Source organism: Nerophis lumbriciformis, linkage group LG28 (assembly GCF_033978685.3).
Source record: "Nerophis lumbriciformis linkage group LG28, RoL_Nlum_v2.1, whole genome shotgun sequence".
Classification (NCBI taxonomy): Eukaryota; Metazoa; Chordata; class Actinopteri; order Syngnathiformes; family Syngnathidae; genus Nerophis; species Nerophis lumbriciformis.
In genome coordinates, this window is record NC_084575.2 from 35,758,067 (window position 1) to 35,782,459 (window position 24,393).

Consider the following 24,393-nt stretch of genomic DNA (forward strand, 5'->3'; position numbering starts at 1 on the left):
CACAGTCGCACACACACACACTCACACATGCATACAAACACCAATCAGAAGTGCACAGTGTGTTCTCAGGTGCAGCCCACACCTATCAGTTTATGGTTTGCGTAAAGGCTAACTTGTTATTTTCCTTTGTAATCTCTGCCTACTGAGCCTATGGTGCTGTTAAGTTATTGTGGCTCAATTTGCCTTAATTTTTATTTTAATGTATTATTATTTAATATATATTATTGTTTTAGTTGCTTAAGAGATATTCCTGGCTCTGAATTTGCTCATTGCTATGTTTATGTTTTTGTGCATTATTTGTTGCCATCATCATTAAACGAACAGGTTACTCATCAGTTACTCAGTACTTGAGTAGTTTTTTCACAACATACTTTTTACTTTTACTCAAGTAAATATTTGGGTGACTACTCCTTACTTTTACTTGAGTAATAAATCTCTAAAGTAACAGTACTCTTACTTGAGTACAATTTCTGGCTACTCTACCCACCTCTGCGTGTCACACTATCTTGTCTTCACTCAGCCACAGCAATGTCACATTTTTGACTGCAAAATACAAGCAGGGAAAAAGAATATCACTATTATTATTATATTTCCCTTCACCACTGAACCTCATTGTTTGGTGAATTTTGACATTACTCCTACATGAGGTGTCTGCAGACATGATAGTGAATGAAATGTTTGACAAATCTGCCCATTTTGTGGAATCCAGCAGATGCATATCTAGCGTTTACTCCTCCACATCTGGTCCAAGCTGCTAATTAACTGCTAATTGGCACAGAGACAGCTAACAGCTCACTCAAGTCTTTGTCAGGCAGCTGACCAAGGAGAAGTGGATATCTTCAATGATATTTAGAAACAATATTTGTGTGTGTGTGTCAAGGCATTTCCATTCATTGCAATTGTACAGAAAGTGGATCATTTTCTTACCTGTCAACTCTCCTTTTACTGCCTTGCTCACTACTAACCCCACACTGCCAGGTATTAGTATAGCGACACTTTGCAGAGTGAAGGTGCGTCAATTGTCCTTGAGCTACAATAGGCCCAAAACATGACTTTTAAAAAAGAAAATATGTTTTTTTAATCGACTTTAAGACATTAAAATTAACTCGTGAGGTTTCCCTCTTGTTGTGGGTTCTCCTGGCCGACAGTTATTCAGGAGCCCGGTAGACAGTTTGAATCGAGTCGTTTATTTGCATAAACGCCTGGGGGTGGCTTGCTTTCCAGCAATACGGTTTGTCTCTGGGCGTGTGTCTCTCTCTCTGGCTCCAACTCCAACCACGTGTCTCGTCCCAGCTGCTCTAATAAGCTCGACAGGTGATTAGATAACGAGCCCCAGCTGGGCAATCTACTCACCTGCCGCTGGCTTCGAAACCGGGTCCTTACACACCCGGCTCTGCGGCAGGCCCGCAGACCACGCCCCCTCCACATGACTACTATAGTTTTAGATAGAATATTGCGATATATTGCCATATTGACATTTTTTCCCAGCCCTAATGTAACCAGGTTATTTTGATAGGGCACCACATTGCCATGGTCTGAAAGAAGATTGAAAGATAGTCCATGTCACCATACACCATATATATGTGGATATGTTTAGTCCATGTCACCATACACCATATATATGTGGATATGTTTAGTCCATGTCACCATACACCATATATATGTGGATATGTTTAGTCCATCATATATATGTGGATATGTTTAGTTCATGTCAATATACACCATATATATGTGGATATGTTTAGTCCATGTCACCATACACCATATATATGTGGATATGTTTAGTCCATCATATATATGTGGATATGTTTAGTTCATGTCAATATACACCATATATATGTGGATATGTTTAGTCCATGTCACCATACACCATATATATGTGGATATTTAGCCTTAGCCTTGAATGAACACTTGATGCATATAATGACAGCAGTATGATGATTCTATGTGTCTACATTAAAACATTCTTCTTCATACTGCATTAATATATGCTACTTTTGAACTTTTTTGCAGAGAGGATAATCACAACTAAGTCAATTGAGCAAAAGTGTATTTATTAAACAGTTATTAATCAGTGGCACAAACAAAGTGCAAGATTGTCAGAGACATTTTAAAACAAGCTATTAGTGCACTTTTGTGCATGATGTCACTAAGATGACATATCAAAAATTAAAGTGCACTTTTTGTACAGAACGCCACTACAATAGTTTAAAACAAATAAAGTGCACTTTTGTGCATGATGTCACACAAGATATTTCAATAAGTGTCAAATAAAAATGAGCTGCATAATAGGAAATCAAATAGTGTATGTCCTTCACTATGTGGAGGTTTTTGTGTAAAAGTAGACAGTTTTATGTCGTCCACAGCTCCTTTACCACATGGGGTCCCCCAGGGCTCAATCCTTGCCCCAATTTTATTTGCGCTTTACCTTCTCCCCCTTGGTTCTATTTTTAGGAAGTACAGTATTGCATTTCATTTTTACGCCGATGATTGCCAGATTTATTTTCCCATGGCACAAAATAACACGGTTCAACGTCTTACTGACTGCCTGCACGACATCAAAGTCTGGCTTTCAGCTAACTTCCTGAGCCTAAATGAAGATAAAACAGAAGTTATGTTGTTCGGTCCAAGTCGCTCTCCCTCCCCCAACGTTGACCTCGGCACTCTGACCCCGTATCTCAGCGACTGTGTCACAAACCTGGGGGTAAAGTTTGACTCAGATTTTAAATTCGAAAAACAAATCAGCAGCGTCGTTCAAAAAAGCTTTTATCGATTACGCCAAATAGCGAAAGTGAAACCGCTTCTATCAAGACATGATCTTGAGAAATTAATCCACGCCTTTATCTCGACTCGTCTTGATTATTGTAATGCCCTGTATGTTGGCATTAGCCAGGCCTGCAGCTCGTGCAGAACTCTGCTGCTCGTCTGCTAACACAGACCCGCAGACGTGAGCACATCACCCCTATTTTAGCGTCCCTTCACTGGCTCCCTGTGCGTTACCGAATCAATTTTAAACTCCTTTTATTTGTTTTTAAATGTCTAAACAACCTCGCGCCAACCTATCTCTCCGACCTCCTTCAGCCTTACTGCCCCACCCGATCCTTAAGACCAGCCGATCAGCTGCTGTTGACGGTCCCTGACACAAGGCTGAAGCTTAGAGGTGACAGAGCTTTCGCCGTTGCTGCTCCCAAGCTCTGGAACGACCTACCCCTGAGTGTTAGACAAGCCTCCTCTCTTCCTGTTTTTAAATCTCTCTTAAAAACATACTTTTATTCCATGGCTTTTAACACTGAGTGATATCCATCCTGCAATGGCGCCCCATAATACACCTGCTGTGATCCTGTTTTTATGTTTTTATTTATTCTATTTTAATTATTTATTTTTTATCGTGTTCTGTTTGTGTTGTGTTGTGTTTGCTCGGTACTCGTTTTATCTTTTAACCTGTTCATTGTACAGCGCTTTGGCTACCCCTGTGGTACATTTTAAATGTGCTTTATAAATAAAGTTGATTTGATTTGATTTGGTAGGTTCCTGCGGACGTTATCTCCTTCTGTTGTTGACTAGTTTTTTCATACGGTGTTGATGTGGAAATAGTTGCTTTTGTTGGTGTGGCACCGACCTAAGATGTTGACATGCAGAGTTCAAGCACTCTTCATTCTCTAGTGAGTGACTTTTCAAGTCATGCTACAAATTAGCAGTGGTGCTACTTGGCATGGCCCGACCTCCACCTTACTGCACATTTGTGGACTGTATCTTAAAGCTGCATCCATGCCAGGAAACCAACCAACAAAGTCCACTAATCCTCCATAGATGAGTAGTGAAATATGCAGTGTGCACGTTTGTGTGAACTTGTGGTCGCCAACCCAGAAGGCAGTCAACATTAAGAGTGTAAGATACCTTAAACTCCGCTTCCTCTTAGTGACGAAGTAGTTTTTCCCCACTTTGGACTCGTGGACTTCCCGAAGTGGGACAGCGGTGTACTTCCTGTGAGGAGGTGATTAGCCCTCTAATTGGCTCCCAGGGTTGCAGACTGGCTGCTTTTGACAAGTCTGCTCATCCCCCCTCGGCGCCGGCTGCTTTGTCAGGAGTTAAATTGCATGGTTAATTCGGATGTTATTTACTCTGTAATTCATTAGTTTCAGCCGCCATTGGCGTCTTGCAGGCTGTAATTTCACGCTTGGCAATAAAATATGTCTCATAATCTGCTTCATTTAGCAGCCAAAGAATTTAATGAAATTAACTGTGGCCCTAATTAAGATGGTGAATATTAAAGACCTGCTATCAAGGCTTTAACGAGGGTGACACTATCCGCCTTTCGCCGGATACAATAAATATCATTTCTCTGTGAAAGGTTGTCACCGCTCGGAGCCATTTTGGCCGTGATGACATTTTTGTCACGCACACTCACCCCTGCAAATTAGATTTTTCAATGGGCGTTGCTCCCATTTTAGTGAGAGGAATAATTAAAACAGGGAGCACAGGCTCATTATGCCTCATCTCCATCTACTTTTTGTTTGTTATGGGCTTGTCACATGATGACTATCGTTGACCTAAGGCTCTTTGTATTTTTCTCCACTTCCTGTCTGTCTCTAGTAGGGTTTGTCTTTATTTCCCAAGGATGGTCCTTTTCACCAACCTTGTACTTAAACAGATTCCACATTGAGGTAGTTTCATTACTGTTTTATTCCAATTAAGCGTAGCCTCTCAGTGACTGGAAGCATCTTGCCACACTGGCTGCAATCTCCGTGTAGCCACACACTTGCTGTCTGAGAGCCTGATGGATGACTTGCGATGGTCGCAGCGATAACGGGGGGCAGCGTCCGGCTTCCCTCCCACCCGCTGTCACCCCCTCCAGTCTGCTGTCTCAGGGTGACGGCTCCGATTTAGCTTCCTGCTATTAGGGTGTGTCCACAAACAAAAGGGCTGTGGCTCTTCAGAGATCTCCCCATTCTCTTTAAAGCATGTCCTCCTCTTTTTTGCACATTGGGAACACCAGTATCTCCTTTTAGATCGGCTGTCGGACCGCTAAACATTCTTGGGAGGCTCTATTGTGTGAAGAACACGGCTTGATGGAGGGATTGAATGGTCGATTAGTTTTTAGCAGACCGGGAAAGTTCCTTTACTGCTGCACACACAGGAGGCTTGGTGAGAACATCACGTGATGAAGGGTTTTCTTTCAGGCTGGCAGTAATGGAGTTCAGAAGAACTTGGCTAGGCCAGAAGGTACATGCACTTCTTGAAAGACATTGGGGTTGATGGTCAGAGGGATGCATAGACAGACATGATTAAATCTGTCCTATCCAATGTACTGTAAGCCTGGAAAACATTGTCTGTGTTCTAAACTGCGTGTGTATGCGTGTGTGGACACAACCGCGGAGTCCGAGGATTATCCGCGGATCGGGCGGTTGAAATAAAAAAAAATTAGATTTTATCCGCGGGTCGGGTCGGGCGGTTGAAATAAAAAAAAATTAGATTTTAAATAGATTCAGGCGGGTGGCAGTTAAACCAATTTGGAAATATATATACATAGTTAAATGTTGTTACCCACATACGAAAAACGAGCAGGCACCTGCAGCATATGCCACAACAGAAGAAGGAAAAAAAAAAGAGATGGACACTTTTACGGAGCGGAGAAGGGACACCTCGCCGGGGTCCGGGACCGAGGCCCCTTCCCCCGAGAGGGCCCCACCGGGAGCCGTAGCTGAGGCGATCCGCGAGAAGGGCCCGACGCACGTCCAGGGTCACCACCGCGCCCACCGCACCGACACCCCGCCTCGTCCGCCTTCGCCGCGGCCGGCGTCAGGCGCAGCAGGTAAGCAGCTTACCTGCCCGCCACCCCCGTGGCCGGGGGCTCGTAACAGGGGTCACTCCGCGCGCTCCGCCCGCGCAGCTTACCTGCCCGCCACCCCTGTTGCCGGGGGCTCGTAACAGGGGTCACTCCGCGCGCAGTGCGCTCACGAAAGGGGTGGGGCTCACCCTGGTTGATATAGACAGCAGGACGGTGGCCATGGAAGACGGAACCCGCTAAGGAGTGTGTAACAACCCACCTGCCGAATCAACTAGCCCTGAAAATGGATGGCGCTGGAGCGTCGGGCCCATACCCGGCCGTAGCCGGCAGCGAGACGTGCTTGGAGGTGCGCTCAGCGCGGCTCCCATATGATTGCACACTGGTGTGCGTCTGGGCCGTGACAGCGTGGCACGCATTGAATGTCTGTGCTGCATTGGATCAGTCTCCTTTCTTTAACAGGCAAAAGCTTTATAACCTCACTAATGCCTTGCATCGTCTATATTAGATATATAACAACGGGCGGGTGGCGGATGGCGGGCGGGTGCGGGTTTGATTAAATGTTAGATCGGGTGGATGGCGGATGGTTGACGACTTTCTGATGCGGTTGCGGATGAAATAATTGCCTATCCGCGCATCTCTAGTGTGCACGCTAACAGTTAAAGCTAAAAAAAACCCACATCCGTTTAAAAACCATTGATGACATCCCCTGTCACTTGGCAACAGGCCCCACCTTTTAAAAGCACACACACACACTGTGCTCTAATATGAACGTCTTTCAACTGTAAACTCCAGATATTTGAATGTATTTTATTTTTCTTAAATAAAGTATTCATTACTTTCCCTAGTAATAAATTACATTTATGTAAGAGTAATTCAGTTACTTTTTTGATAATTAATTACTTTTTGAAAATCATTTTGAGAACACTGCTGATCACGTATCGAAACTGTCATCTTTGACAACATTCTGACACCTATTAATTAGGTCCGTTTTGTATTGTATGTAAGTTTATATTATATTTATTTTAGCCTCTACAACTTCAATTTGAGTCTTTGTTGGGTTCAAACATGTTTGGTGTTCTCTGATGAATGTCATTTTATTAGCGACTGCTACATCACACAATGCAACACAGGCCAGCTGGCCAACACTAAGGATACAAGTACACAGATAAGCTAGGGAGCAGGTAAAACACATTGTTCAAAATAAATACATTAATCGTAGGAAATTGTCACAAAATACAGTCATTTCACTTGCATTAGTTGACGCTAATTGGGCAGTTTTAACTACACTAATATTTGGCATCCAGGCAAGCAGCTGTGGATCTAACATGTGCACAGCAGGGAGGCTGCTTAATTTATGAGAGTAGTGTTTGTACTGTATGTATATATCAGTGACGTGCGGTGAGGTTGATGGCTGGTGAGGCACTGACTTCATCACAGTCAGATTTATAAACATATGAACCCTAAAGAGTATCTTATTCACCATTTGATTGGCAGCAGTTAACGGGTTATGTTTAAAAGCTCATACCAGCATTCTTCCCTGCTTGGCACTCAGCATCAAGGCTTGGAATTGGGGGTTAAATCACCAAAAATGATTCCCGGGCACGGCGCCGCTGCTGCCCACTGCTCCCCTCACCTCCCAGGGGGTGATCAAGGGGATGGGTCAAATGCAGAGGACACATTTCATTACACCTAGTGTGTGTGTGACAATCATTGCTACTTTAACTTAACTTTAACTTTACACATACAAACTGTAGCACACAAAAAAGCACATTTAATAAAAAAAACATTATTATGGTCTTACCTTTACTTATAAATGAAGTCCACAACTAAAGCCCTCACTTCAACTTTCCACGTGCAAGATTGAATCTATTTAAAAAAGTGTAACCGAGGGTTTATAAATGTGGCCTATACTGTATGAAACTACAAAATAACAAACACGGAGGCTCCAGTTTACACAAGGACCACTTTATTTACCTTCTTTCAAAAACCTCCGCAACGTGTCGTCACTTCCGCTCTTAGCGCCTTCAAAATAAGAGCTCAAGGCATATACTGTATAACAGCGCATAACAGGAACTTAACATCACAAAGAGGAAAGCCCATGAAAATAGGTTACAAAAGTTATTTACTAAGAAGCCAAAAAGTGCAAAAACAATAATGTTGGTGTTGGAGGAGTTGTGAATTAGGTACACCTGCAGTCTGCAGGTGTACCTAATGTTGTGGCCCTGCAGTCATTCACAACTCCTCCAACACCAACATTATTGTTTTTGCACTTTTTGGCTTCTTATGAAATAACTTTTTTAAATAGATTCAATCTTGCACGTGGAAAGTTTAAGTGTGGGCTTTAGTTGATATAACACTTCCGTCAGGGGTTGCCGTGCATTCTACGGCGGGGGTGCAGGAGGCGAGCCTCAGCCAGTGCGTCTTTTGCAGCAGTTTTATGATCGCTCAGCACAAGAAATACTTTGCACACATACAGTTGTTGACAAAATCCATCCCACCCATCCATTTTCTACCGCTTATTCCCTTTTTTGGGGTCGCGGGGGGCGCTGGAGCCTATCTCAGCTACAATCGGGCGGAAGGCGGGGTACACCCTGGACAAGTCGCCACCTCATCGCAGGGCCAACACAGATAGACAGACAACATTCACACTCACATTCACACACTAGGGACCATTTAGTGTTGCCAATCAACTTATCCCCAGGTGCATGTCTTTGGAAGTGGGAGGAAGCCGGAGTACCCGGAGGGAACCCACGCAGTCACGGGGAGAACATGCAAACTCCACACAGAAAGATCCCGAGCCCGGGATTGAACCCAAGACTACTCAGGACCTTCGTATTGTGAGGCAGATGCACTAACCCCTCTGCCACCGTGAAGCCCTGTTGACAAAATACACTGTACATTATATACCTCAGCTAACTAAACTATGGAAATGTATAATATAATTCATATAGCAATACAGTCTCACTGCACAGCAGGCCAGCAGTTAGCCGAGTCCACAATCCATGGTGAGGCACTGAGTGACGTGCCTCAACTGGCTGCTGTTCACCGCACCGTCTCTTCTCAGTATTTGAACGGCAAATGTGAAAATTCAGCAATTTTAAATAAAAATAATCTAAAACGAGTGAAGTTAATTGGAAAATAACGTTATAGTATAATCACTGGATACATACAACAATTTAATTAAAAAAAAATATTTTTACATTTTTTTCTTTCCATGATGGCAGGTGAGGCCCCGCCTCACCTGCCTCTAGTGACTGCACGTCACTGGTATATATATATATATATATATATATATATATGTTTTTCTTGGATGTCCCGACTCCAAAAGGGACAAGCGGTAGAAAATGGATGGATGGCATTATTTCTGTGATACAATAAATGTACCCCAAAATATCATGTTAATTACGCTGCAAGAGGATGAACTTACAAAATAGGTATTTTCTTATAACACACCTACTTTTTTTTACTATGTCTCCTGGTACCAGGAACTCTGATGTCCTTCCATTTCCCTTTTATGCTTTGGAGGTCTGAAATGTCCAGCTTTTGAGTGTAGTGAAATCCAGCATGTCTTTGTCTGTGTGACATGTGACTGCTGTATGACCCTCAGCTATGAGGCTGATGTGTCATCTAATGAATGACCTCATCTGTCTGCCAGCGATCTTTCTTTCCTTTCAATCAGGAGGCACATTCCAGTTCTCCTACCTGAGCAAAGCTCTGATGCTCAGCAGCGCCTTTGGACATTTTTTGACGGTTAACAAATGACGTCATCTCTGTCAACCTTCCTGAGCTCCCCTCAGATGCCGACCTTTTCCCTAAGCACCACGCCGCAATACTTCATAAGGCGGGCAAGTGCCAAGTGAGTATACCCGTGGACATATTTATTTCCCAACGTGGAGACCTTGCGTGCCGTCATTACTGCCAGACAGTTCCACAGGCGTGTGTGTCACGGAGCTCGCGGAGGTCCATAATGAAAGATATTAGCCATCAAGAGGCTGGATGCGCTGTTCAATTAGCTTCTCCTTCATGCAAACTGATCGCATGCCAAGCTATCATGCCCGGATAGATAGTCCACATGAATCTGCTGATGTCTCATGTCTTAAGTCTACTTGGACAGACCAGCATGACAAATGTTAGCTGCTGGCTCACCATACTGAACATGTGAGACACTTTATGGCTATTACTTTTGTCTCTTTACTACGTCTCTGTGCTACCTGTCTCTGCTCGGGATGGTCTCCTGCTGGCCCACTATGGACTGGACTCTCTCACTTTTATGTTAGATCCACTATGGACTGGACTCTCTCACTTTTATGTTAGATCCGCTATGGACTGGACTCTCACTATTATGTTAGATCTACTATGGACTGGACTCTCTCACTATTATGTTAGATCCACTATGGACTGGACTCTCACACTATTATGTTAGATCCACTATGGACTGGACTCTCACACTATTATGTTAGATCCACTATGGACTGGACTCTCACACTATTATGTTAGATCCACTATGGACTGGACTCTCACTATTATGTTAGATCCACTATAGACTGGACTCTCACTATTATGTTAGATCCACTATGGACTGGACTCTCACACTATTATGTTAGATCCACTATGGACTGGACTCTCACTATTATGTTAGATCCACTATGGACTGGACTCTCACACTATTATGTTAGATCCACTATGGACTGGACTCTCACTATTATGTTAGATCCACTATAGACTGGACTCTCACTATTATGTTAGATCCACTATGGACTGGACTCTCACACTATTATGTTAGATCCACTATGGACTGGACTTTCACTATTATGTTAGATCCACTATGGACTGGATTCTCACTATTATGTTTGATCCACTATGGACTGGACTCACACACTATTATGTTAGATCCACTATGGACTGGACTCTCTCACTATTATGTTAGATCCACTATGGACTGGACTCTCACTATTATGTTAGATCCACTATGGACTGGACTCTCACACTATTATGTTAGATCCACTATGGACTGGACTCTCACACTATTATGTTAGATCCACTATGGACTGGACTCTCACACTATTATGTTAGATCCACTATGGACTGGACTCTCACTATTATGTTAGATCCACTATAGACTGGACTCTCACTATTATGTTAGATCTACTATGGACTGGACTCTCACACTATTATGTTAGATCCACTATGGACTGGACTCTCTCACTATTATGTTAGATCCACTATGGACTGGACTCTCACACTATTATGTTAGATCCACTATGGACTGGACTCTCACTATTATGTTAGATCCACTATGGACTGGACTCTCACACTATTATGTTAGATCCACTATGGACTGGACTCTCACACTATTATGTTAGATCCACTATGGACTGGACTCTCACACTATTATGTTAGATCCACTATGCATACCTGCCAACTACTCCGGTTTTCCCGTAATTAGTACGGTTTTCATCAACCTATTCGGGGTTACGGTTGCAGTCATAAAAAATACGGTTTTTCATTAATTTAAAAAAAAATTTTTTTTTAAATGCGCGAGGCTATTTATAGCACCGCTGCCAAGCACGAGGCACCAGTTGCCATTGTTTCCAAACGAGCGAACGATCATGGAATCAGCCGGAGAAAAATCGCAAACGAGTCTTAAACCGAAAAGAAAACTGCAGTCATTCCGTGAAGAATATTCAAAAGCCTATCCGGGAATAATTATCCCTTCCAAAAAGGGTGAAAACTACGCGAATTGCACCTTGTGCAGACAAGATTTTTCGATCGGACACGGAGGAATTAGCGATGTAAAAGACCACGTTGGGACAAAAAAACACAAGTCTAATGCCGTTGCTAAATTTGGATTTTAGCCACAAAAAGGTAATGACACCAATGTTATCTATTGGAATTGTTTAGTACTGTTATACTGTTAAAAGTGTTTATACTATTTATGCTTTCAAGTCCAAGTTGAAGAAATCTTGTTAAATGTTGACAGCATAACTACCAAAATACAGAAGTATGTCCTTAATATTTTTGCAGTGCTATTTCTGTTGAAAAGTTCAAATGATTACATTAGAGATGTGATGTGCCACTTTTCAAGTGTCTGATGGCTTCAATTCATTTTCATTAATTTTTCATATTTTGAAAGGCTTACAAAAAAACTACATTTGAATTGTAATTCCATGCTATTGACAGGACTATTAATTTTAATGAAGTTAGCTTACCATGTTTACAGTATGATAATTGTGATAGAAATGTGAATTTTAGGCACAGAATATTTTTTACAATTGAACAAGGCAGTAGATTATACAAGCTTGGACAGAAAGTTAATGACACCAATTTTTTTTAATGGAATTGTTTAGTACTGTTTTACCATTTGTTTACTGTAAAAAGTGTTTATACTTTCAATGAACAAATTGAAGTCTTGTGAAAGGTTGACAGGATAACTGGCATTAACTGTCAAAATAATTTCAAACTATTGAAGTTAGCTTACAGAATAAACATGTCAATCAACCCATATGATTTTTGCTGTAATATTTTTGTTTTGAAAAGTCACTGTGACTGATAGAAAAGTGATGGTTTTAGCAACATTTTAACCTGTCTGAATGCTAATAATCATTTTGCGTCGGGGGGCGAAGCCTGAACCCCCCACCAGGACTTTGTCCTGGACATGCGGCCCCTGGACCCTGGCTACTAGGTTTTTCTGATTTCAAAAGTTGGCAGGTATGTGTTTGTATTGTCGGAGGATGCGAGAGTCGCCGTAAAAAAAACATCATTTTTAGCACCACAGTTGTGTGAGGATGCAGTTTTGTGTCTACTACGCCAAATGTGGCGGTCACCTTGGGCCCGCTGCTCCTTCCCTTGACCACTGCTTGTCTTAAGCAAAGCACCTACCTTGTCTCCTCCTCTTCCTCACTGCTGCTGCTGCAGACTACCCCCTTTCCCTTCCTGGCTGGACTCTATTAATACCCTGTGTTGGCGTGTTAATGTTGTTGAGGTCCAGTGAAGTGACACGCGTGGCAGCGCGCCTTTAATTGCTAATCAGTGGACAGTTTTATCCGCCACCGCCGCCGCCTCCCATTACCCCCGTCACTCCTCCCTTCGCCGGGCCTTTCTCCCCCGCCATCTACACGACCTTCGTGCTCTCTCACCTAATGAATCCGACACAAATGAAGTGTGGGCGGCGATGGCTCGGCCTCTGTGCTCAGTCAGCTGCAGCTGATGTGCGTAGGAGCGGCGACCGGAGAAGCGGCGACGTTAACAAGCCTGAAGAGGCAAGAAGTCAGACAAGTGAATGACGGTGGCAAATTCCGGAATTTTGGAAGCTTGTTAGGGCTTTGCATTCATGAGCGTGAGATGGACAATTACATGATTAGAAAGATTCAAACGCAATGGGACTCGCCAGTGGACATTCTTGGATGACACGTTGTCTTCATTGGACACAAAACAATTACCAACAGAAACTTCAAATTGTTTGCTTCCATAGACTGTGCAGTACATCAGTCATTAAGTGTGGATCTTGGATCTACACCAGGCGGTGTAGATCCAAGGCCAAGAGGATAGTGAGGGACTCTAGCCACCCAAGCTTCTCACTGCTGCAGTCAGGCAAGTCTCATGACTCAGGAGGAGCTTCTATCCCCAAGCCTTCAGACTGCTCAAGAATCACTTTACTTACCACTGTCTTTACCGGACTACAATACTCTTCATTCAATGACTGTAAATAATGTAAAAACAAGAGTATAAAGAAGTCATACTGTTTGTTCATACTACTGTCACTAGTCAACTGACAAAGAACTGTAGACACCTTCATATTTGTTGCTTCCTATACTGTTATACTAGTTGGTACTGTATGTGACTACTGTACTTCTACTTGTACAGCAGTGACGTGCGGTGAGGTTGATGGCTGGTGAGGCACTGACTTCATCACAGTCACATTTACAAACATATGAACCCTAAAGAGTATCTTATTCACCATTTGATTGGCAGCAGTTAACAGGTTATGTTTAAAAGCTCATACCAGCATTCTTCCCTGCTTGGCACTCAGCATCAAGGCTTGGAATTGGGGGTTAAATCACCAAAAATGATTCCCGGGCACAGCGCCACTGCTGCCCACTGCTCCCCTCACCTCCCAGGGGGTGAACAAGGGGATGGGTCAAATGCAGAGGACAAATTTCATTACACCTAGTGTGTGTGTGACAATCATTGCTACTTTAACTTAACTTTAACTTTACACATACAAACTGTAGCACACAAAAAAGCACATTTAATTAAAAAAAACGTTATTATGGTCTTACCTTTACTTATAAATGAAGTCCACAACTAAAGCCCTCACTTCAACTTCCCACGTGCAAGATTGAATCTATTTAAAAAAGTGTAACCGAGGGTTTATAAATGTGGCCTATACTGTATGAAACTACAAAATAACAAACACGGCGGCTCCAGTTTACACGAGGACCACTTTATTTACCTACTTTCAAAAACCTCCGCAACGTGTCGTCACTTCCGCTCTTAGCGCCTTCAAAATAAGAGCTCAAGGCATATACTGTATAACAGCGCATAACAGGAACTTAACATCACAAAGAGGAAAGCCCATGAAAATAGGTTACAAAAGTTATTTAATAAGAAGCCAAAAAGTGCAAAAACAATAATGTTGGTGTTGGAGGAGTTGTGAATTAGGTACACCTGCAGTCTGCAGGTGTACCTAATGTTGTGGCCCTGCAGTCATTCACAACTCCTCCAACACGAACATTATTGTTTTTGCATTTTTTGGCTTCTTATGAAATAACTTTTTTAAATAGATTCAATCTTGCACATGGGAAGATTAAGTGTGGGCTTTAGTTGATATAACAATTCTACGGCGGGGGTGCAGGAGGCGGGATTACTGCGAGCCTCAGCCAGTGCGTCTTTTGCAGCCGTTTTATGATCGCTCAGCACAAGAAATACGTTACACACATACAGTTGTTGACAAAATACACTGTACATTATATACCTCAGCTAACTAAACTATGGAAATGTATAATATAATTCATATAGCAATACAGTCTCACTGCACAGCAGACCAGCAGTTAGCCGAGTCATTGCGCAATCCATGGTGAGGCACTGAGTGACGTGCCTCAACTGGCTGCTGTTCACCGCACCGTCTCTTCTCAGTATTTGAACGGCAAATGTGAAAATTCAGCGATTTTAAATAAAAATAATTTAAAACGGGTGAAGTTAAATGGAAAATAACTTTATTGTATAATCACTGGATACATATAACAATTTAATAAAAAAAAAATATATTTTTACATTTTTTTTCTTTCTAGTGACTGCACGTCACTGTTGTACGGATACCTCTACCATAACTACTGGGACTTATTGTGCAACTTATTGTCTTGTAATTAATGTACATCAGAGCTATTCAAATGTTTGTATTTAGTGTATTAGATTCAGCAACTAGTGTTTGGATCCCACTGTACGCAATATCTGAAGAGCATTTCACTGTGGTGTACTCTGCATGTGCTAAATGGATCTGCGCTCACAGATTGGTTCCACCTGTGTTTTGTTGGAGTTGCAACAGCAACTTGAGACATGTTTTGTATGTTGTTGTTGTCCTGCACACCTGGTATTGACCAATCATGTCTTTGTCTACAGGGGATGCTGCTGAAAAGGAGCGGCAAGTCTCTCAACAAGGAGTGGAAGAAAAAGTATGTTACTCTCTGCGACAATGGGCTGCTTACCTACCACCCCAGTCTACATGTGAGCTATGCACACACACACACACACACACACACCACAGCTTCTTTTTATACTCTTCTATTGGCTCACTTTGGCCTGATGAACACATCATCAGGAATATTCTTGCTAATTGTCGCATGTCACTGTGCTGCTGTACTCTGTCCATTTCTTTTATTATTTCAATTTGACCAACACATTTACTGTCATCATAATGGGCAGGTTCATTTATGTCTGGTTGCTATATGCAGGGAAACAATGATTTCCTGTTTGACATTTGTGCGACAACAACATTTAAATGAGCAATTATGTTGTCACATAGTGGACCACCTTTTGTTTTAGTCTCATAAATTAACACCTTGATGGCAATAAGAACGCTAATGAAAACTCTTTTTAACACCACTATTATTTTTATGTTGAATAAAAATGACAAAGTGGAACCTCAAACTTAACTGGTTCTTCAACATGGTTCGTATTTGTGTGTGTGTGTGTGTGTATATATATATATAAATATACAGGTAAAAGCCAGTAAATTAGAATTTTTTGAAAAACTTGATTTATTTCAGTAATTGCATTCAAAAGGTGTAACTTGTACATTATATTTATTCATTGCACACAGACTGATGCATTCAAATGTTTATTTCATTTAATTTTGATGATTTGAAGTGGCAACAAATGAAAATCCAAAATTCCGTGTGTCACAAAATTAGAATATTACTTAAGGCTAATACAAAAAAGGGATTTTTAGAAATGTTGGCCAACTGAAAAGTATGAAAATGAAAAATATGAGCATGTACAATACTCAATACTTGGTTGGAGCTCCTTTTGCCTCAATTACTGCGTTAATGCGGCGTGGCATGGAGTCGATGAGTTTCTGGCACTGCTCAGGTGTTATGAGAGCCCAGGTTGCTCTGATAGTGGCCTTCAACTCTTCTGCGTTTTTGGGTCTGGCATTCTGCATCTTCCTTTTCACAATACCCCACAGATTTTCTATGGGGCTAAGGTCAGGGGAGTTGGCGGGCCAATTTAGAACAGAAATACCATGGTCCGTAAACCAGGCACGGGTAGATTTTGCGCTGTGTGCAGGCGCCAAGGCCTGTTGGAACTTGAAATCTCCATCTCCATAGAGCAGGTCAGCAGCAGGAAGCATGAAGTGCTCTAAAACTTGCTGGTAGACGGCTGCGTTGACCCTGGATCTCAGGAAACAGAGTGGACCGACACCAGCAGATGACATGGCACCCCAAACCATCACTGATGGTGGAAACTTTACACTAGACTTCAGGCAACGTGGATCCTGTGCCTCTCCTGTCTTCCTCCAGACTCTGGGACCTCCATTTCCAAAGGAAATGCAAAATGTGCATGGTTGGGTGATGGTTTGGGGTGCCATGTCATCTGCTGGTGTCGGTCCACTCTGTTTCCTGAGATCCAGGGTCAACGCAGCCGTCTACCAGCAAGTTTTAGAGCACTTCATGCTTCCTGCTGCTGACCTGCTCTATGGAGATGGAGATTTCAAGTTCCAACAGGACTTGGCGCCTGCACACAGCGCAAAATCTACCCGTGCCTGGTTTACGGACCATGGTATTTCTGTTCTAAATTGGCCCGCCAACTCCCCTGACCTTAGCCCCATAGAAAATCTGTGGGGTATTGTGAAAAGGAAGATGCAGAATGCCAGACCCAAAAACGCAGAAGAGTTGAAGGCCACTATCAGAGCAACCTGGGCTCTCATAACACCTGAGCAGTGCCAGAAACTCATCGACTCCATGCCACGCCGCATTAACGCAGTAATTGAGGCAAAAGGAGCTCCAACCAAGTATTGAGTATTGTACATGCTCATATTTTTCATTTTCATACTTTTCAGTTGGCCAACATTTCTAAAAATCCCTTTTTTGTATTAGCCTTAAGTAATATTCTAATTTTGTGACACACAGAATTTTGGATTTTCATTTGTTGCCACTTCAAATCATCAAAATTAAATGAAATAAACATTTGAATGCATCAGTCTGTGTGCAATGAATAAATATAATGTACAAGTTACACCTTTTGAATGCAATTACTGAAATAAATCAAGTTTTTCAAAATATTCTAAATTACTGGCTTTTACCTGTATATGCATATATACTGTATGTATATATATATATATATATATATATATATATATATATATATATATATATATATATATATATATATATATATATACTGTATGTATGTACGTATATATATTTATATATATATATATATATATATATATATATATATATACTGTATGTATTAGGGTTGTACGGTATAGCGGTACTAATAAAGTTCTTCGGTACTAATATATCAAAAACGGTATTCTACTGCGTCTGAAAAATATCGGTTCCCTTTTTTTTCCACGAGCATGACGGCACACCCGTATACAAATGAGTTTTAAGGTGAGACTTAAATGCTTCTACTGAGGTAGCATCTCTAACTGTTACTGCTAGAACATTCCAGAGTACTAGAGCCCCAATAGATAATGCTCTAAAGCCCTGTCAGGTTCAAACACTGATGACATCTATTAATCAGACAGACAAGAAGCAAGGAATCATGCAGAGACAGAGTTCAATTTAGCTCATGCCTGTATTCTAGTTACAGATCCAAACTACGTTCTAAAAGTCCAGCCCACGTGCTTCCTCTATTTATTTGGAAGGTCCCTGTTACATCACTGAAGCTGTCGCTGAGGGAAGGGGGTAAGCCCGACAACTCCAGTTAGACACAATATATGATTATAGAATAAATGAAAATTAGTTGACGCTGGTGATATGGCCTTGTCTCTGCTCTGTCTGCGTCACGGCGGTGTTCGGCCTTGGCCGTCAGCAGGCCGAGTCTGGACACAACACTGATACCAGACTGGCTGGCAATCTTTTGGATTGCCAGCTTTGCACAGATACAAAAATCTAACTTGAGCACAATACCTAATTACTATAGCAACGGACTTTAAGCATACTAAAGTTGTGTGATAACTTTACACATAATTATTCTAACAAGCCCGCAGACTGTTTTGGGGCTCTGGGAATCACTAATAAGCTGGAGTTGTTTGAAGGCAGATTTCTTGCCGGGACATATGGTACAATACAATCAGCAAGATAGACCGTGTAGTATTTTATACCTAAGTAGTAAAACCTTAAAGTCACATCTTAAGTGCACAAGAAGCCAGTGCAGGTGAGACAGTATAGTTATATATATATATATATATATATATAAATATATACTGTATTTGGCTGTCGACGTATACAGTAGCATTGTCATTTCCAAGGGACAAGCGGTAGAAAGTGGGTGGATGGGTTAGTTATTAATCAATTTGTTCATACACTGTTATTATCTGGTTACCGTATTTTCCGCACCATAAGGCGCCCTGGGTTAAAAGCCGCGCCTTCAATGAACGGCATATTTCAAAACTTTGTCCACCTATAAGCTGCCCCGTGTTGTAAGCCGCATCTAACTGCGCTAAAGGAATGTCAAAAAAACAGTCAGATAGGTCAGTCAAACTTTAACAATATATTAAAAACCAGCGTTCTAACAACTCTGTTCACTCCCAAAATGTACGCAAATGTGCAATCACAAACATACGTATATCAACATGGACAGAGCTGCGTGAAAAAAGCCACCCGGCCTCTTCGCGTAAACTTAAACTTCCCTTAACCACTCGCTCATCCTTTCTTCATCCATCCATCCCTTCGAGTTAGCTTTTATGATGACGCCGGCTGGAAAGGTCTCTTTTGGCAAGGTCTTCCTTTTGAATATCACCATGGGTGGAAGTTTCATTAGCATGGCAAGCTAGAACCACAGTGAAGGATGACTTCTCATTCCCTGTGGTGCGAATATTCACCGTACGTGCTCCCGTTGTATCCACAGTGCGGTTCACAGGAATATCAGTTGCTGTGAAATAGTAATCCGTGTGCGGATGGAGAGATTGCGTCTTTTCATGAACCGGATCCCTGACGCTTAGTAGGAGCCATTTTGTGGTCTTTACAGATGTAAACACACAAAGGAAATGAAACGTACGGTATATCCGCGCGCTTTTTCTTCTTCTACGCGGGCGGGTGGTTGCTTACAGTAGAAGAAGAAGCGCTTCCTGTTCTATGGGGGCGGGTGCTTACCTTGGCGGTTGCTTGCGTAGAAGAAGAAGCGCTTCCTGTTCTACCGGGAAAAAAGATGGCGGCTGTTTACCGAAGTTGCGAGATCGAAACTTTATGAAAATGAATCGTAATATTAATCCATATATAAAGCGCACCGGGTTAAAAGCCGCACTGTCAGCTTTTGAGTAAATTTGTGGTTTTTAGGTGCGGCTAATAGTGCGGAAAATACGGTACTTTCTGTTTTAACATGATCTATCTTCACCTGTGTTCAAATGTATTAAGCACGTATTCTTCTGTTGTTTGGATACTTTACTTGTTTGATACTTTACTTGTTTGGATACTTTACTTTGGATACTTTACATTAGCTTAGGTTGACATTCGGGTATGGATCCAAGACCAAGTAGTTATACATTGCTTCTCCTGTGTCCAGGGACATATTTCCTGAGTAATACAAATGAAAAAAAGTAGGGATGTCCGATAATGGCTTTTTGCCGATATTCCGATATTGTCCAACTCTTTAATTACCGATACCGATACCGATATCAACCGATATATGCAGTCGTGGAATTAACACATTATTATGCCTAATTTGGACAACCAGGTATGGTGAAGATAAGGTCCTTTAAAAAAAAAAAAAAAGATAAATAAATTAAAAACATTTTCTTGAATAAAAAAGAAAGTAAAACAATATAAAAACAGTTACCTAGAAACTAGTAATGAATGAAAATGAGTACAATGAAGTGTTAAAGGTTAGTACTATTAGTGGACCAGCAGCACGCACAATCATGTGTGCTAACGGACTGTATCCCTGCAGACTGTATTGATATATATTGACATATAATGTAGGAACCTACCACAATATTAATAACAGAAAGAAACAACCCTTTTGTGTGAATGAGTGTGAATGGGGGAGGGAGGTTTTTTGGGTTGGTGCACTAATTGTAAGTGTATCTTGTGTTTTTATGTTGATTTAATTAAAACAAACAAAAAACGATACCGATAATAAAAAAAAAACGATACCGATAATTTCCGATATTTCATTTTAACGCATTTATCGGCCGATAATATCGGACATCCCTAAAAAAAAGATTTGATAATAGAAAATATTGATGTTATCATTGTAGTATCAACTATATAAAGCTCTTGTATTTGGTATCGTTAGTCGATATTTGTACAAATCCGCCATTTGTTTACATTGAGGAGCGTGAGCTGTTAGTTATTGTATCCTTCTATGGTGTGTAGTGAAGCATGTTTAGATAGTCCTCATCCTGCAGAGATGATACTTGTAAGAAACACACTTTATTTGTCGCCACGTAGGCAAGGATGATTCATTTAGAAGTAGCTAAAACACTAGCGAGGGACGTTAGCCGCTAGCAAATTATGTTTTAAACCGCCGCTTCAGTGTTTATAGCTGTGTCTTTATTGTTTGTTTTAAAGCCAAAATATTTCCATTTTCCCTCCTCTGTTTTCACACCGTTTCTGCTTGCAAGTCAGAATCAGAATCAGAATCAGCTTTATTGTCATTACGCAAGGTAACGAGATTGAGGCCATTCCATACAGTGCGATGTGTGCATGCTAGAAAAACAATGTGTAAATATTAGGGATGTCCCAATCCGATATTTGGATCGGATCGGCTGCCGATATTTGCCAAAAATTGCGTATCGGCAAGGCATGGGAAAATGCCGATCCAGATCCAGTTTAAAAAAAAACTCTGGTCCGTGTTTTTCAACGCACCGATTTAAATAATACATTCCACTTTTCTGCTGCTCCCTAATTTCCGTTCCGCATTTTCCAGCACACCTTCAACACATCCACAGGTCTGTGAATTCTTACGCAGTTGCTTTTAGCTGCTGGCATTACACGACAGGCTCTTCTCACTCTTTCCTGTGTCTCCCTCTCACAGACAGCAAGCGCACCTTCTTACACACGTCACATACTGTCACGTCATACGTCACATACGTATACGTCCTCCCCGAGCAGAGAGGTAGCAGCATGGCTAACGTTAGCTGTGATGCTAGCGCAGCCGTGCGAGCAACGCTCCCTCTAAGGCAGTGGTTCTCAACCTTTTTTCAGTGATGTACCCCCTGTGAACATTTTTTTAATTCAAGTACCCCCTAATCAGAACAAAGCATTTTTGGTTGAAAAAAAGAGATAAAGAGGTAAAATACAGCACTATGTCATCAGTTTCTGATTTATTAAATTGTATAACAGTGTAAAATATTGCTCATTTGTTGAGGTCTTTCTTGAACTATTTGGAAAAAAAGATATAAAAATAACTAAAAACAAGTGATTCAATTATAAATAAAGATTTCTACACATAGAAGTAATCATCAACTTAAAGTGCCCTCTTTGGGGTTTGTAATAGAAATCCATCTGGATTCATGAACTTAATTCCAAACATTTATTCACAAAAAAATAAATCTTTAACATCAATATTTATGGAACAAATCTAGCTGTCAACACTGAATTTTTTTTTGAGACATTAAAAAAAAATCTCTGCATGAAAGTTTAAAAGTAGCATATATTAATGCAGTATGAAGAAGAATGTTTTAATGTAGACATGCAAGCCTTGAAAGAAAATGTTGAAAATCAAGACTACATTTCCTGCAAATGGGTGCATTTCTACCCTATATTTTAACTTTAGATTTATTCTCATATCAAACTCTTTTGGCTGTCTTTTTGACACTTACATCCGGCGCCCCCCTCCACACCCTGGATTATAAATAATGTAAATAATTCAATGTGATTATCTTGTGTGATGACTGTATTATGATGATAGTATATATCTGATAGTATATATCTGTATCATGAATCAATTTAAGTGGACCCCGACTTAAACAAGTTGAAAAACTTATTGGGGTGTTACCATTTAGTGGTCAATTGTACGGAATATGTACTTCACTGTGCAACCTACTAATAAAAGTCTCAATCAATCAATCAAAACACATAGAATCATCATACTGCTGTGATTATATGCATCAAGTGTTCATTCAAGGATGAGGCAAAATATCGGGATATATATTGTGTATCGCAATATGGCCTTAAAATATTGCAATATTAAAAAAAGGCCATATCGCCCAGCTCTAGTTCAATGATGCCATTTCTGTTTGTCGTGTATAATTTTGTCTATTTTGTGTTTATCCTTGAATAAACAGGTCAGTTTCTTGTTACCAACCATTGTGTATTATTCAAACTCCCCTAATTCAGCTGGCTAGTTGTTATCAAGAGTACTAAAACCCTTTTCAACATGATTCTGACAACTAAGTAGGCTACATAATTTTAATACATGCTCGGATAGGCTAGTATCGGTCAGTATCGGTATCGGATCGGAAATGCAAAAACAATATCGGTATCGGATCGGAAGTGCAAAAACCTGGATCGGGACATCCCTAGTAAATATATAAAAATATAAAAAATATAGAAGTGCAATGAATATAGGGTGAAATGAATATATACATGAAAAAAAATTATAATAAATAAATAAAAAACAGGGTGGTTGGTGGAATGGGTTATTGCACCGAAGAGAAGGCAGTTATGAGGGACAATGGGGCAGTCCGTTCAGGATGGTTATGGCCCTGGGGAAGAAGCTGTTCTTTAGCCTGTTTGTTTTGGTTTTAATGCACCTGTAGCACTTCCCAGAGGGCAGCAGGTGGAACAGGTCAGAGCCAGGGTGGGTGCTGTCCTTGATGATGGCACTGGCTCTGTTGAGGCAGCGGGAGGTGTAGAGGTCCGTCAGAGAGGGGAGAGGGCTTTGTTTGTGTGCGTTGACCAACTTGCATCTGGGCTCATATTACCAGCGATGTCATCGTGACGTGCCATCATGTCCATGAGGGAAAAAAAGTACCGCTATTTTTCAAAAGCAGTATTGTACCTTTTGTAATTGGTTAGTACTTGTTAGTGTTGGTATAACATAGGACTGTAGCCAACGTGGCCAAGTCCTACAATGACAGGAATGCGATGACTCCTTACAGCAGTGGTTCTCAAACTTTTTTTGTCATCCCCCACTTTGGACAAGGGGGAGTTTTCAAGCCCCACCTGCCCCCATCGCCCCAACAGAGCGCTAATGCCAAGCTTTAACATTTTCAAATTTATTGAACATCAAGTTGTATACATTCGAACTCAATAACATAAAATAACATTAAGTTCAATAATAAATAAAATAACTGTGCAGCTGTGGTATAACTTGCATAAAGTTCAATAATAAATAAAATAACTTCCATCAAGTTCAATGATAAATAAAACAAAAGTGTTGTAACTTGCATCAAGTTCAATAATAAATAAATAAAAAGTGTTATAACTTGCATCACGTTCAATAATAAATCAAAAAAAGTGTTATAACTTGCATCAAGTTCAATAATAAATCAAATAAAAGTGTTATAACTTGCATCAAGTTCAATAATAAATCAAAAAAAGTGTTATAACTTGCATCACGTTCAATAATAAATCAAAAAAAGTGTTATAACTTGCATCAAGTTCAATAATAAATCAAATAACTTGCATCAAGTTCAATAATAAATCAAAAAAAGTGTTATAACTTGCATCAAGTTCAATAATAAATAAAACAAAAGTGTTATAACTTGCATCAAGTTCAATAATAAATAAAAAAAAGTGTTATAACTTGCATCAAGTTCAATAATAAAAAAAAGTGTTATAACTTGCATCAAGTTCAATAATAAATCAAATAAAAGTGTTATAACTTGCATCAAGTTCAATAATAAATCAAATAACTTGCATCAAGTTCAATAATAAATCAAAAAAAGTGTTATAACTTGCATCAAGTTCAATAATAAATAAAACAAAAGTGTT

At 40.7% G+C, this 24,393-nt stretch overlaps 1 protein-coding gene across 6 annotated transcripts in view; it reads left to right on the top strand.

Moving 5' to 3' along the window:
- The window catches only part of agap1 (ArfGAP with GTPase domain, ankyrin repeat and PH domain 1), a 229,765-nt gene that overhangs the window by 122,186 nt on the left and 83,186 nt on the right, over positions 1 to 24,393 (top strand). For all 6 annotated transcript variants that reach the window (XM_061924155.2, XM_061924154.2, XM_061924157.2 and 3 more), the window contains one exon: positions 15,407 to 15,511. In XM_061924155.2, coding sequence (XP_061780139.1) covers positions 15,407 to 15,511 — 105 coding nt within the window. The remainder of the gene's footprint in view (positions 1 to 15,406; positions 15,512 to 24,393) is intronic.